Source organism: Borostomias antarcticus, assembly GCF_949987555.1.
Source record: "Borostomias antarcticus genome assembly, chromosome: 1".
In the NCBI taxonomy this organism is placed as follows: domain Eukaryota; kingdom Metazoa; phylum Chordata; class Actinopteri; order Stomiiformes; family Stomiidae; genus Borostomias; species Borostomias antarcticus.
In genome coordinates, this window is record NC_140234.1 from 33092534 (window position 1) to 33104466 (window position 11933).

Consider the following 11933-nt stretch of genomic DNA (forward strand, 5'->3'; position numbering starts at 1 on the left):
TTCTAACCAGGTCCAGTGGATGCCCCACTGTCACCAGCAGACCACCCTGAGACCGATAGATACCCCTGTGTCTGCTGCAGATGTCGTAACAAATTAGTTAACACACACACACGCACACACAGACATACAACAGTCCACTTCCGGCTTTAGGCCTGGGCCCAGTACCCCTTCCCCTCACCCTAACCCGGGTCCGTATCCTCTTCCTACCCCAACCCTACCCCAGACCCCTGCCTCTACCTGGACCCAGGCACACTCACACACACACTGACATACACCAGTCCTGGGCTCAGATCCCCTTCCCCTCACCCTAACCCGGGTCCGTATCCTTTTCCTACCCCCCACCCTACCCCAACCCCTGCCTCTATCGGGGCCCAGGCACGCACACACACACACACATTAGTGCTTGCCACACCTCTCCCATGATGCTCTTAGCCTTTCTTGCTCTGAAAATGTAGTTTGACGTAATGTATTGCTCTATATATGGCTCCGTGTGCTACTAACCCTGTTCTGCCTCCCCTCTCCCTAGTGCGTCTCTCTCTCTCTCCCTCCTATCTTCTAACCAGGTCCAGTGGATGCCCCACTGTCACCAGCAGACCACCCTGAGTCCGATAGATACCCCTGTGTCTGCTGCAGATGTCGTAGCAAATTAGTTAACACACACACACGCACACACAGACATACAACAGTCCACTTCCGGCCTTAGGCCTGGGTCCAGTACCCCCTTCCCCTCACCCTACCCCGGGTCCGTATCCTCTTCCTACCCCCACCCTACCCCTGACCCCTGCCTCTACCTGGACCCAGGCACACTCACACACACACTGACATACACCAGTCCTGGGCTCAGATCCCCTTCCCCTCACCCTAACCCGGGTCCGTATCCTTTTCCTACCCCCCACCCTACCCCAACCCCTGCCTCTATCTGGGCCGAGGCACATTTATGCACACACAGACATACACCGATGTTTGCCATGTCTCTCCTATGATGTTATTAGCCTCTCTTACTCTGAAAATGTAATTTAATATTATTTATTGCTCTATAAATGTTCTTAGCCGGTAGACAAACATACTCCAGGAGCTTGCTCGATCGCCTTGTTGAGAGGGGTCAGGGAAGAATTTTTACAGCTCACTTATCTGGCCCCCGGGTGATTACTGTTTTTTTGCTTCCCTCTGGAATATGTAGGGGTGGGATGTCTGCCCACCTCCCTGTTCTCTGTAAAGCGCATTGTGTTGCCTCTGGGTATGAAATGCGCTATATAAATAAAGCTTTGATTGATTGATTGATTGATAGCAGTAGCTGTTACATACAGCTGCAGCAGCTAACCCACCTCACATTTTCTCCAGGAAATGTACTTTCTAGTTTTGTTATGTTATTGGCTTATTCCAAAATTGATTAAATTATTTTTTTTCTCATGAATCTACACACAATACCCCATAATGACTATATATATATATATATATATATATATGTATATATGTATGTATCATTGTCTTTTTCTATCTATATTTTATTGATTATTATATGTGCTTTTTGTATTTTTGCTCAATGGGACACCTTGCATAAATAAAGGTTACATCAAAAGTAAAAAGTAACAGGTAGAAGAAAGCATCTTTAGAAAATACGTACTATTCTTGGCTTGTATGGAAAGCATCATATCCTCAAGGCCTGCGGGTGTTCCCCTGCCTGATGTCCTCACTCTATTTAGACACGGACGGTGGGTAATCCCTGGCCCAATGCCCCCATGGGGGGAATCACAGCTCCCCTGGAGCTGAGTCCCTGGTGTGTGACGGACTAGTGGGTGTACTACATTTGACCTGTAGAGCTCAGAGCTTCTACTGAACAGGAAATCCTCGGCCAGGCAATGAATGCAGTGCAGTGGCATTATCATGCACGGTAAGCCTGTTCAGTGGATGGGATCTGTTGTGCAAAGGTCCAATCCCTCTCTCCCACCATCCACGGCATCCCAGAGATGTTCCAGGTTTCTATGAAAAGTTCAACTGTTATCCAATTAGAGTGCTCTTTTTAAGCGGTGCCTAAGCGGTTCTATGCGTGACATGTGTGTCACTCTGTCTGTGTGTTTGTCTGCGTGTCCATCCGTAGCATGAGATTTAGACCAATCAGGAGTAGCCAATACCATTGCACACTCGCAGAGGGCAGTGAAGATTGCTCATAGACCTGCACCGCTTACTTCACCAACCGTGTGTGATTTTAGTTGCCAAAGAGCTTATGAGATTAAGACAGAGTAGATACATCAAGTCTCAGCCAGTCGACTGTTGCCGCACTCCTCTGTCACTGCTTCCATAAGCCTGCCCACCTCTGCCAGCCCTCTGCTGGGGTCTGGGCGCTTCAGACACTCTGCCCTCCACAGACGCCTCACACCACGCTTGGCATTATGGGTGCCCATGGCTCGAGTCTGGACGACATCCTGGAGCAGGACATGCACCACTGGTACAACAAGTTCATGAAGGAGTCTCCGTCGGGTCAGATCACGCTTTTCGAACTGAAGACCATGCTGGAAATGCAGGGCATGACGGAGGAGGCCAGCAGCTATGTGGACCAGGTCTTCTTCACCTTCGATATGGATGGGGTAAGAGACTGCATCCTCCCCTCTCTCCCTCCCTCTCCCTAGCTGTGTAACAGGCGGTCTCCATGGGGAACCTCAAATCACTGATGAGGAGGGCGACAGCTGATGCTCTCTTAGGATAAGGCAATGGTCTAAAATTGTACATGCTTTTTATGCCTCCGCCAGGCGATAGTTTACTCTGCAGTGTGATTTGCATGCTTCCATTGATGTCAGACTTTGCTGTCAATGGTAGCCTACACTTCCTCATGGCCCTGTATGAAACTACATGCAAACGGAAGCACATTTCTCAGTATGAAGGAGGTCTTTCTACAACGGTAGTAGAAATCTTCCTGCATATAACCTTCTGCCTAGAAGCTCAAGCTCAGAATTATCTTAATTATTCATTCTTATTAATTATTTCTTAGAAGTTCAAACTCAGATTGAAGATTAATCATGTTACATCACCGATGCTCATTCCCTGTGAGTAATGTAGTTTTTATTATAAGTGTGCATTCATTAACTACTTGGGATGAAGAATAAAATGTCTTCATCCTGGTTTAGGCATTCATGTGAGCATTGAGACATTTTGAGTCCCTCAATGTATCTAACAATCTCTCTCTCTCTCTCTCTCTCTTTCTCTCTCTCTCTCTCTTTCTCTCTCTCTCTCTCTATCGCTCTCTCTCCTCTCAGGATGGCTATATAGACTTTGTAGAATACATAGCAGCAGTCAGTTTGCTACTGAAGGGAGAGATCAACCAGAAACTGAAGTGGTACTTCAAGCTCTTTGATCAGGATGGAAATGGAAAGATTGACAAGGATGAACTAGAGACAATATTCAAGGTGTGTAAATTCTGTATCTTCTCATCTCACTATAGTGTGATATTGCAGAGTGGAGTGACCTATATCAGGCTTGGGCCTGTACAGCTCTGAGATACTTCCTAGTACAGCACTCGGAGCCTAATTCTGGAAGGGTCAAAGGGTCAGACCGTATTAAATAGCCTTGAGCTATATAGGGCCTGTAAAAGGGTCTCCTTTTCTTATCCTAGCCCCAATATATCCTTCAGTATGACCTCAGTCAGCTACACTGTGTTACACAAATGATTATCTAGTTATTCACACAGTTATACAGGAATCCAGTATGTGATGTATATCTGTGCTTGCATATTTTAAATTCAACCAATGACTTTGTTAAAAGGTGCTTGAACAAGTAAAAATCTATCAGACCCTTCACTTTTCTACCTAAGTTTATAAGTGGATTAGGGGTAAATTCCTGCGACATACTAGCGTCATGTCCAGGGGGTGTACTTGTACATCAAGCTGCCTCACGCTAAGGAATCAGAAGAAAAAAGGAGACAGGCTCCTGCCTTATGGGCCAAAATGGTTCTCAAGGCTACATACTTGTTTTTATTAAAGGGGTAGTGTACTATTTTTGACATTTAAGATTACACCCTGTACTTCCTGTCTCAGAAAAGCACATTCATCATAGTTTTTTTAACGCATTTACATATGCCCCATTGACTTCGCCTGCAAAACCAATACTGGAACGATCTGTGAAATTATGCACTCTACCCCTTTACATTTTATTAAGCCTTGTACGTTTTTATTATGTTTTAGTAAAAAAAATATATAAAAACTGAATTCTGCTATGTAAGGTCAGCAGTTTGGAGTTCAGGGTTATGATATGATACATTTGAGGGTGTTGCCTAGCTACCGTACTGTAGCTATCGAGTTGCTGTTTTGATGAATAATTAAGCCTCAAACACAAACGTCTCTCCTCTCCGCCAGGCTATACAGGACATCACCAGAGACTACGATATTCCTCCAGAGGTGATTGTGACTCTCATATATGAGAAGATTGATGTCAATGGAGAAGGTAAATACTACATGATAGACACAAGGAAGGAGTTGATTCAGATACCATACTCTGATGTTCAAATACACATTATTGTAAGGCCCTTACGCAATAACAACAGGTTTTTGATGAATGGCTTGGAATCCTCCAGGTGAGCTGACACTGGAGGAGTTCATCAGTGGGGCGAAGAACCACCCCGACATCATGGAGATGCTCATCAAAATGATGGATCTCACAAACGTCCTGGAAATTATTGTCAGGGGCCAGAAGAAGAAAATCTGCTGAGTTGACTGACTCTGGTGCACTGGACTACAGCACACAGTCTGTTGAGAAGATCATCGAGGTGGCAATGGTGGAATGTCACATAAAATATTTTTTAAACGCATACATGCACACACACACACACACATATATATAGTAAATATGGAAAGTGGAAACCCCTCCATCAACTTATGATGTGGGGATGGAGGAGCCAAGCCCCAAACCCTGCTGCCCTACAGGACCTGTCTGAGGAGACCTGACCCTGCTGCCCTACAGGACCTGTCTGAGGAGACCAGATCCTGCTGCCCTACAGGACCTGTCTGAGGAGACCTGACCCTGCTGCCCTACAGGACCTGTCTGAGGAGAACAAACACTGCTGCCCTACAGGACCTGTCTGAGGAGACCAAACCCTGCTGCCCTACAGGACCTGTCTGAGGAGACCTGACCCTGCTGCCCTACAGGACCTGTCTGAGGACTGAGGAGACCATCCTGCTGGGGATCTGATATTCACTACAGCTTGTCTCTTAACAACCTTGTTCACTAAGTGATTGACACAGCAAGCCTAACAGTGACTTCTATGTCCACCATAAAGCTGTGGATGTATGAATTAGCTACAGAGTGGAGAGATACAGTGAAGAGTGGGTCGTGCTGATAAAATTGAGTCCTGGTTGGCTGCTGCCTTTAATGTTATAAATGATCTGTGCTTCAAATGAATTACTGCACTTTATATAAATTCATATTTGCGCCATTTGATCTGAAGAAGGAAGAAACTATGTTAGAAATTTGTCCAATTTAGAATATTGAGGTTAATTAGGTGCAAAAGCTAGCCCAAATTGTGATATTCCCACTATTTCTTTCTTTCTTTCTTTCTTTCTTTCTTTCTTTCTTTCTTTCTTTCTTTCTTTCTTTCTTTCTTTCTTTCTTTCTTTCTTTCTTTCTTTCTTTCTTTCTTTCTTTCTTTCTTTCTTTCTTTCTTTCTTTCTTTCTTATTATAGTTCTCCCCATTTTTTTTAACCTTAACTAGTTCTTCATACTTTGTGCTGGAAACTTTATTCAAACTTTAAAATGTTCATGATGTTTAATAATTTAACTTTTAATAGTAATTTTTGTACCATTGAAATTGCTGGTGGAATGTTCAGTAACTTTATGTTTTTAGAGTGGTGGCAGCTGTTGCTTTGAAAATATTCACACATTTTGTAAACGGCTGGCACTCCTACAGTTTTAACAGCTCATACAGATATTATACATCGAAATGTTCACACAATTGTGCTGATTCATAGAATGCAATTATTTAAGCTGTATAGTTTTTGCGTTATGACCATTTGTTTGAAGACCATGCTCACCATTCAAGTGAGTGGGCTAGAGACACGGTCTACACTGGTGAAGGCAGGTGGGTGGCCCGGAGAGGGGTACTCTGTCCATGACCTGCTAAGACATGAGGGGGCGGAGTCTCGCCACCACGCCACTATCCACGCCACGGAACCCACAACTCAGTACCTGAGTGGGCTAGAGACACCCAGTCTTTGCCAGTGGGTGCATGGAGATTGCCCGGAGGTCAATGCACTGCCCCCGACCCGCTGTGATCTGAGGGGGCGGAGTCTCGCCACCACACCACTATCACTACCACCACGGGCCCCACAACTCAGCCCCAGAGTGGCCTAGAGACACGGTCTTCACTGGTGAGGGCGGGTAGGTGTCCCGGAGAGGGGTAAACTGTCTCCGACCGGCTCTGACCTTAGGGGGCAGAGTCTCGCCTCCACACAATGGAGCCCACAATTCAGCCCGAGTGGCCTAGAGACACACGGTCTTCGCCAGTGGGTGCATGGAGATTGCCCGGTCCGTAGTAGTACTAGTAGTTGCTGTTACAGCTGCGGCAGTTAGCCCACCTCACATTTTCTCCAGGAAATGTACTTTCTAGTTGTTCATTGTTAATTGAACAGTCTATGTTCAACAGGCTGCTGTGAGATAGGAGTGAATGTTCTTTTAATAGACTGACTGACTGACTGACTAAACATTGATTGACTGCTGTGATTGTAAAATTATGGACTGTGTCCAAGTGTCTGTCCTTTGTACAAACATGTTTGGGTTGCCTTAACAAACAATACAGTACAACCATTTAGAATAATTAAAAAAGCCTGTCTATTATTGCACTACTGTATGCATGCACTGATGGTTTGATGAGTGAAAGCTCAGCGTTAAGAGCGAAAGCTCAGCAATTAAAATCGAAACACTGCACTGATCCAAGTGTGCAGAAATCTTCTCTCTTTCCAGCACCTTAGCTAAGATCCAGCCAGATTAAGCGGTTGTCATCCTACAATAAAAAAAACGGAACTAAAAAGTTTCCTGCATTACATTATCGTTTTATTTATTGTCACTTTGTTTACAAATGTAATGTAGAACACAGTACTGGATGGGACACAGGCTCAGAAGGTGAGAACACCACACACGTTTTACCATGACTGCACACTCTGACCCACTGACTGGCTCAATTTGACATGGCTCTATTGCCATCTTGTGGCGGTAAAAGGCAACAAATGCGATGGATGGATGGATGGATGGATGGATGGATGGATGGATGGATGGATGGATGGATGGATGGATGATGGATGGATGGATGGATGGATGGATACTACAGACTACATGCAGAGTACTAAGAATAAAAGAGGAGGAACAGGGATTATATACATCCATCTGTACAGCATGTGAACAGTATAGAATAGAATAAACAATATATGTGCATACATCCAGTCTGTATAAATGTATGTCTAGGAGTACAAATACATACATACATACATACAGGCTGTATAGATATATCTAGTAATACACATACTGTACACATGCACACCTCCACAACACTAGGAATTGCTCAGGCACTGTTATACAGTCTGATGGCTGCTGGCACAAAGGAAGGTCTGAACCACCCCGTATTGCACCTGGGTGGGATGAGCCTGTGGCTGAAGAGCTCCCCATCTGTCACAGCTCGTCATAGAGGAGATGGGAGGGGTTGTCTAGGGTAGACTTCAGTTTGTCCCTCATCCTCCTCTCTGCCACAGACTCCTGTTTGACTCCCTAGACTGGATGCCGCTTCCCCAGCAGGCGACGGCAAAGAACAGTGTGCTGGCTACAACAGCTGGTAGAACATGGGCAGCAGCCTGCTACTCACATCGAAGGTCCTGAGCCTCCTGAGGAAGAATAGTATGCTCTGTACTTTCCTTTAGAGGGCATCAGAGTTGTCAGTCCAGTCCAGTTTGTGGTTCAGATGCACTCCCAGGAACTCATAATGAGTCCACCATCTCAATTTCCTCCCCCTGGATGGTGATGGGGGTTGGAGGCTTCTTCTTCCTTCTAAGGTCCACCACCAGCTCCTTGGTCTTGCTGATGTTGATTTGGAGCTAGTTCTCCTCAGACCATTCAATGAATCTCCTGATCATGTCCCTGTACTCCTCCTCCTCATCTCATCATCCCTGATGCATCCCACAATAGAGGAGTCGTCCAAGAACTTCTGGAGGTGGCACGCTCCAGAGTTGTGGCTGAAGTTCGGAGGTGTAACGTTAGAGGATCAACAGGAAAGGTGACGGGACTGTTCCTTGGGGTCGCCCGTGTTGCTTATGACCACAACGCAGCCCTGCAGATGGACATACTGTGGCCTGCCAGTGAGGTAGTCAGTGATACAGGCCACCAAGTTGTGGTCTACCCGCATAGCTGGGAGCTTCTCTGCAAGCTGGAGGGGCAGGATGGTGTTGAAAGCACTGGAAAAGTCAAAGAACATGACTCTTACTGAGCTTCCTGGCACAACCCTTCAGGTGTGAGTAGGCTCTGTGGAGTAGGTAGATGATGGCATTGTCCACGCTGATTCGGGCCTGGTACGCAAACTGCAGGGGGTCCAGGAAGTCACTCAACATGGGCCTCAGGGGCTGCAGAGCCAGTCTCTTGAATACCTTCATGATATGAGATGTCACATACTGTGTGTGTGTCTGTGTGTGTATATGATCAAAAAGGCCCAGAAGCATCTCTTCTTCCTGAGGACACTGAAATGCAACCAACTCACTCAAAAGCTACTTATCAACTTCTACTGCTGCACGATTGAAAGCATACTAACATTCTGCTGTACAGTCTGGTACTCTGGCGGGACTACAGCGGAGAACACAGACCTGCAGTGGCTAATCAAGACGGCTCAAGTAGGCTCCCCACTTCCACACCTGAGTGACATCCACTCAGGCCGTTTGCACAAACAGGCCACCAACATTATGACACCCTAGACACTCCCTGTTCAACACTCTTCCCTCAGGCAGGCTGAGAAGCATGATGGGTGTCCGGACCAACAGGCTGAGGAACCATATAGTTGTATCATTTAAGTGACCATGTGTATTTATTGTGACCAGCATTATCTATTATGACCATGACTATTTTATTGTGACTATTTTACTATTTATTACTTTATTGTGACTATTTTACTATATATATATATATATATATATATATATATATATATATATATATATATTAATGCTGCTAATTGGAGTGGAGAGAGAGAATGTAACAATGCAGATAGATTAGGCATAGTACATTATTGATCATGTGTAGATGGTTTAGAGTAATAATGCTAAAATTTCATTTCAAATATGAAGTCTCCGACGTAAAGAGATGGCCAGCCCACTTTATGATAAAGAACACAGTAGGGAGTGTCATATCTATCATCCGTAATAAATTATAGGGCGGGGTGGTAGAGAGAGTCCAATGGTTTCAAGGTGTCTATAGATAGTCCCACCATAAAGCATGTATGTAGATAGTGTCACCATAGTCTAATACTGATAAAAAAACAGCTTGAAAAATTATTTTCCTAATGAACATAGGAAAGCTAGAACGGGTTCTGTACAGAGAAATGTACAACTTTGAATCTGTTTCAAAACATTCTAACATCCAGCCTGTCTTTACTGAGTATATTTGTACATACTGTATATACTTGCACATTGATATGTCTATGTAAGCAGCTATTGAACAGGCTTGAAAATACATTTTGAATCAGGAAGTTATTAAAAGCCTAGAGCTGTGTTATCCATAGTTAATGAATGAAAAACTAGGCTACCAGTAGAAATATGGTGAAAAATATGAATGTCAAATCGTCAAGGTTTCAATCCAGTTCAGTTTTATCAGTTGTGTTGAGACAGAGAAGATAAGGGCTGACTAAATACACATGTCCTATAGTAACCTTACATGCAAACAAAGCAGGACTCCGCAATGCACTGAGCATGTTCTCCAACTGAACAGTTCTTTTGCAAAAAAAAACATCTCCGTTTTGATACATTTTGATGAATCATTTTTTCAATCAAATAACAATATACAATCAAATTGCAGTTGGGTTGTTTTGATTATATAAAGAAGAGGGTTCTTTACTTAATCAAAACAACCCAAAATTATTTATCAGAATTTAGATATCTGTTTTTGCAAATGAACTTGTCCAACTGTTCATATCACTTCTCCCATAGAATTAATTCCATGGCCCACCATTTTCAAATACAAATTCAAATAGTAAGTGGACTACATTGTATTTATAAAAGCGCCTTTCAAACCCGAGATTACAAAGCGCTGTAGGCTACAATGAGTGCAAGATAAGAGTAAAAAGCATCATAAAATACAATATTGAAACACATAAAATACGGTATAGGAGCATAGTCAAAATGTGCAGCATTAAAACATTAAAAACACAGAAGACAAGACCTATTATAAAGCAAAATAATTGCGGAATATCTGAGTTTTTAAACTTCTTAAAACTGTCCACTGAGTCAGCTCTTTTCATGTCTAAGGGGAGGCAGTTCCAGAGGGTAGGGGCTACTGCACAGGCTCGGCACACACTAAAGGCTAATGTGAATTAATTGCGAATTCTTGGCCACAGCATACTTGCATAACTGTTTCAAAACGGAGAACAAGTAAATCATCCGTTTCTCCCATTATAGTGAAAATGAGAAGGGAATGAGAGGCTGATTTTAGTGGCACTAAAAGTGCTGTCAAACTGCCAGAAAGAAATCACAGCAGCTTGTGAAAATCAAATTAGATAAGAGACCTTGACTCATCATAGTCAAATGTTCCCAAACGTATCGGACCACCCAGTTGCAAAACACCCACTGACTAACCTCGCTCAGGCTCCACATATAAACCCAGCCTGTCCTCAACAGCCCTGCACTGCAGCGTCTTCCTGTTGCACACTACCACCTTACCAGCAACACAGGAACAGCCAGAACAATCCACCTGGAAACATGCAGTCTGCCGAGGCCAGATCCACTAGGAGCTGTCTGCTCCTGGCTCTGAGGCGCTACAGCACAGCTGTGAACAAGATGGAGCACACCATCCTCCTGCCCAGCCTGCTGCGAGACGTGCCCTCCGACGACGTCCAGGACTGGGAGGAGGTAGAGGGGTCCTGCCAAGATCTGTATGAGTACTACCTCATGCTGAAGGCCATCAGAAACACAGCGGAGAGTGGTTTGATTCTGGACGACTGCAAGGCCAAGGCCCATGCGACCCTGCACAAGACCATGGAACCTCTGATGAAGGCCGATCCCGAGGCTCTCTTCCACTTCCACCTTAAAGGACTGTTCTCCGTCATGGGCTCTCTCACACAGAGGTCTCTGAGCCTCACGAATAAATACATGGACATCATCGGAGTGGCAAACTAGGAAACCAGCAGCAGCCTTTAGCGATTTAATTTGGACATGTAGCCTCCGAGCAGCCTGGAGCTGCTGCCTCCGCGACCCGACCCTGGATAAGCGGATGAAGATGATGATGATGATGATGATGTAGCCTCCGAATATCTATACTGTCTATTTAAATACATAAATGACTACACATTTACAACTTGGTAAAATGTAATAAAGGTGCTTTGAAACAGTGAACAGATCATTACATGTTGATGTCCTTTCTTAATACTGTCATTTTTAAGGTAGGTGCACTCAGGTAGGTTAGCATACTGTTGCTACTGGATACAACAGTCCTGTTTTCATTCTGTATTTCTTAAACTGTTATATTCAAGATCTGTTTATTAGCCATGTATATGGTTCATACTAGGAATTTGACTAGGGTCAAGGCATTAACTGTTGCAGACAACATAGGACAGGGTGCAGTACAGGACAGTGCAAATACATGACAGTGCAGATGCAGTACAAAAACAGTGTAAATACAAAAAACAGTGCAAACAAAATGCAATTTACATACTATATACAGAATGGAGTGTGGTGAGTGTACACTACAGTGTGTGCAGAGTGTAG

At 44.3% G+C, this 11933-nt stretch overlaps 2 protein-coding genes across 2 annotated transcripts; both read left to right on the forward strand.

Moving 5' to 3' along the window:
- Positions 1 to 2390: 2390 nt before the first annotated feature.
- Positions 2391 to 4698, forward strand: LOC311328200 (guanylyl cyclase-activating protein 3-like; the record flags this gene model as incomplete). Its single annotated transcript, XM_084461251.1, has 4 exons — positions 2391 to 2585; positions 3252 to 3401; positions 4347 to 4434; positions 4565 to 4698. 4 exons carry the CDS (start codon positions 2391 to 2393, stop codon positions 4696 to 4698), a joined length of 567 nt encoding a protein of 188 aa, XP_084317377.1.
- Positions 4699 to 10840: 6142 nt separating this feature from the next.
- Positions 10841 to 11566, forward strand: thrsp (thyroid hormone responsive). The gene has a single exon (XM_084448451.1). The coding sequence runs from the start codon at positions 10929 to 10931 to the stop codon at positions 11343 to 11345; it is 417 nt and encodes a 138-aa protein (XP_084304577.1). The 5' UTR covers positions 10841 to 10928; the 3' UTR covers positions 11346 to 11566.
- Positions 11567 to 11933: the final 367 nt, after the last annotated feature.

Bases quoted from the DNA above. Each gene is read 5' to 3' on its own strand.
- thrsp (XM_084448451.1), top strand. From the start codon at position 10,929: ATGCAGTCTGCCGAGGCCAGATCCACTAGGAGCTGTCTGCTCCTGGCT.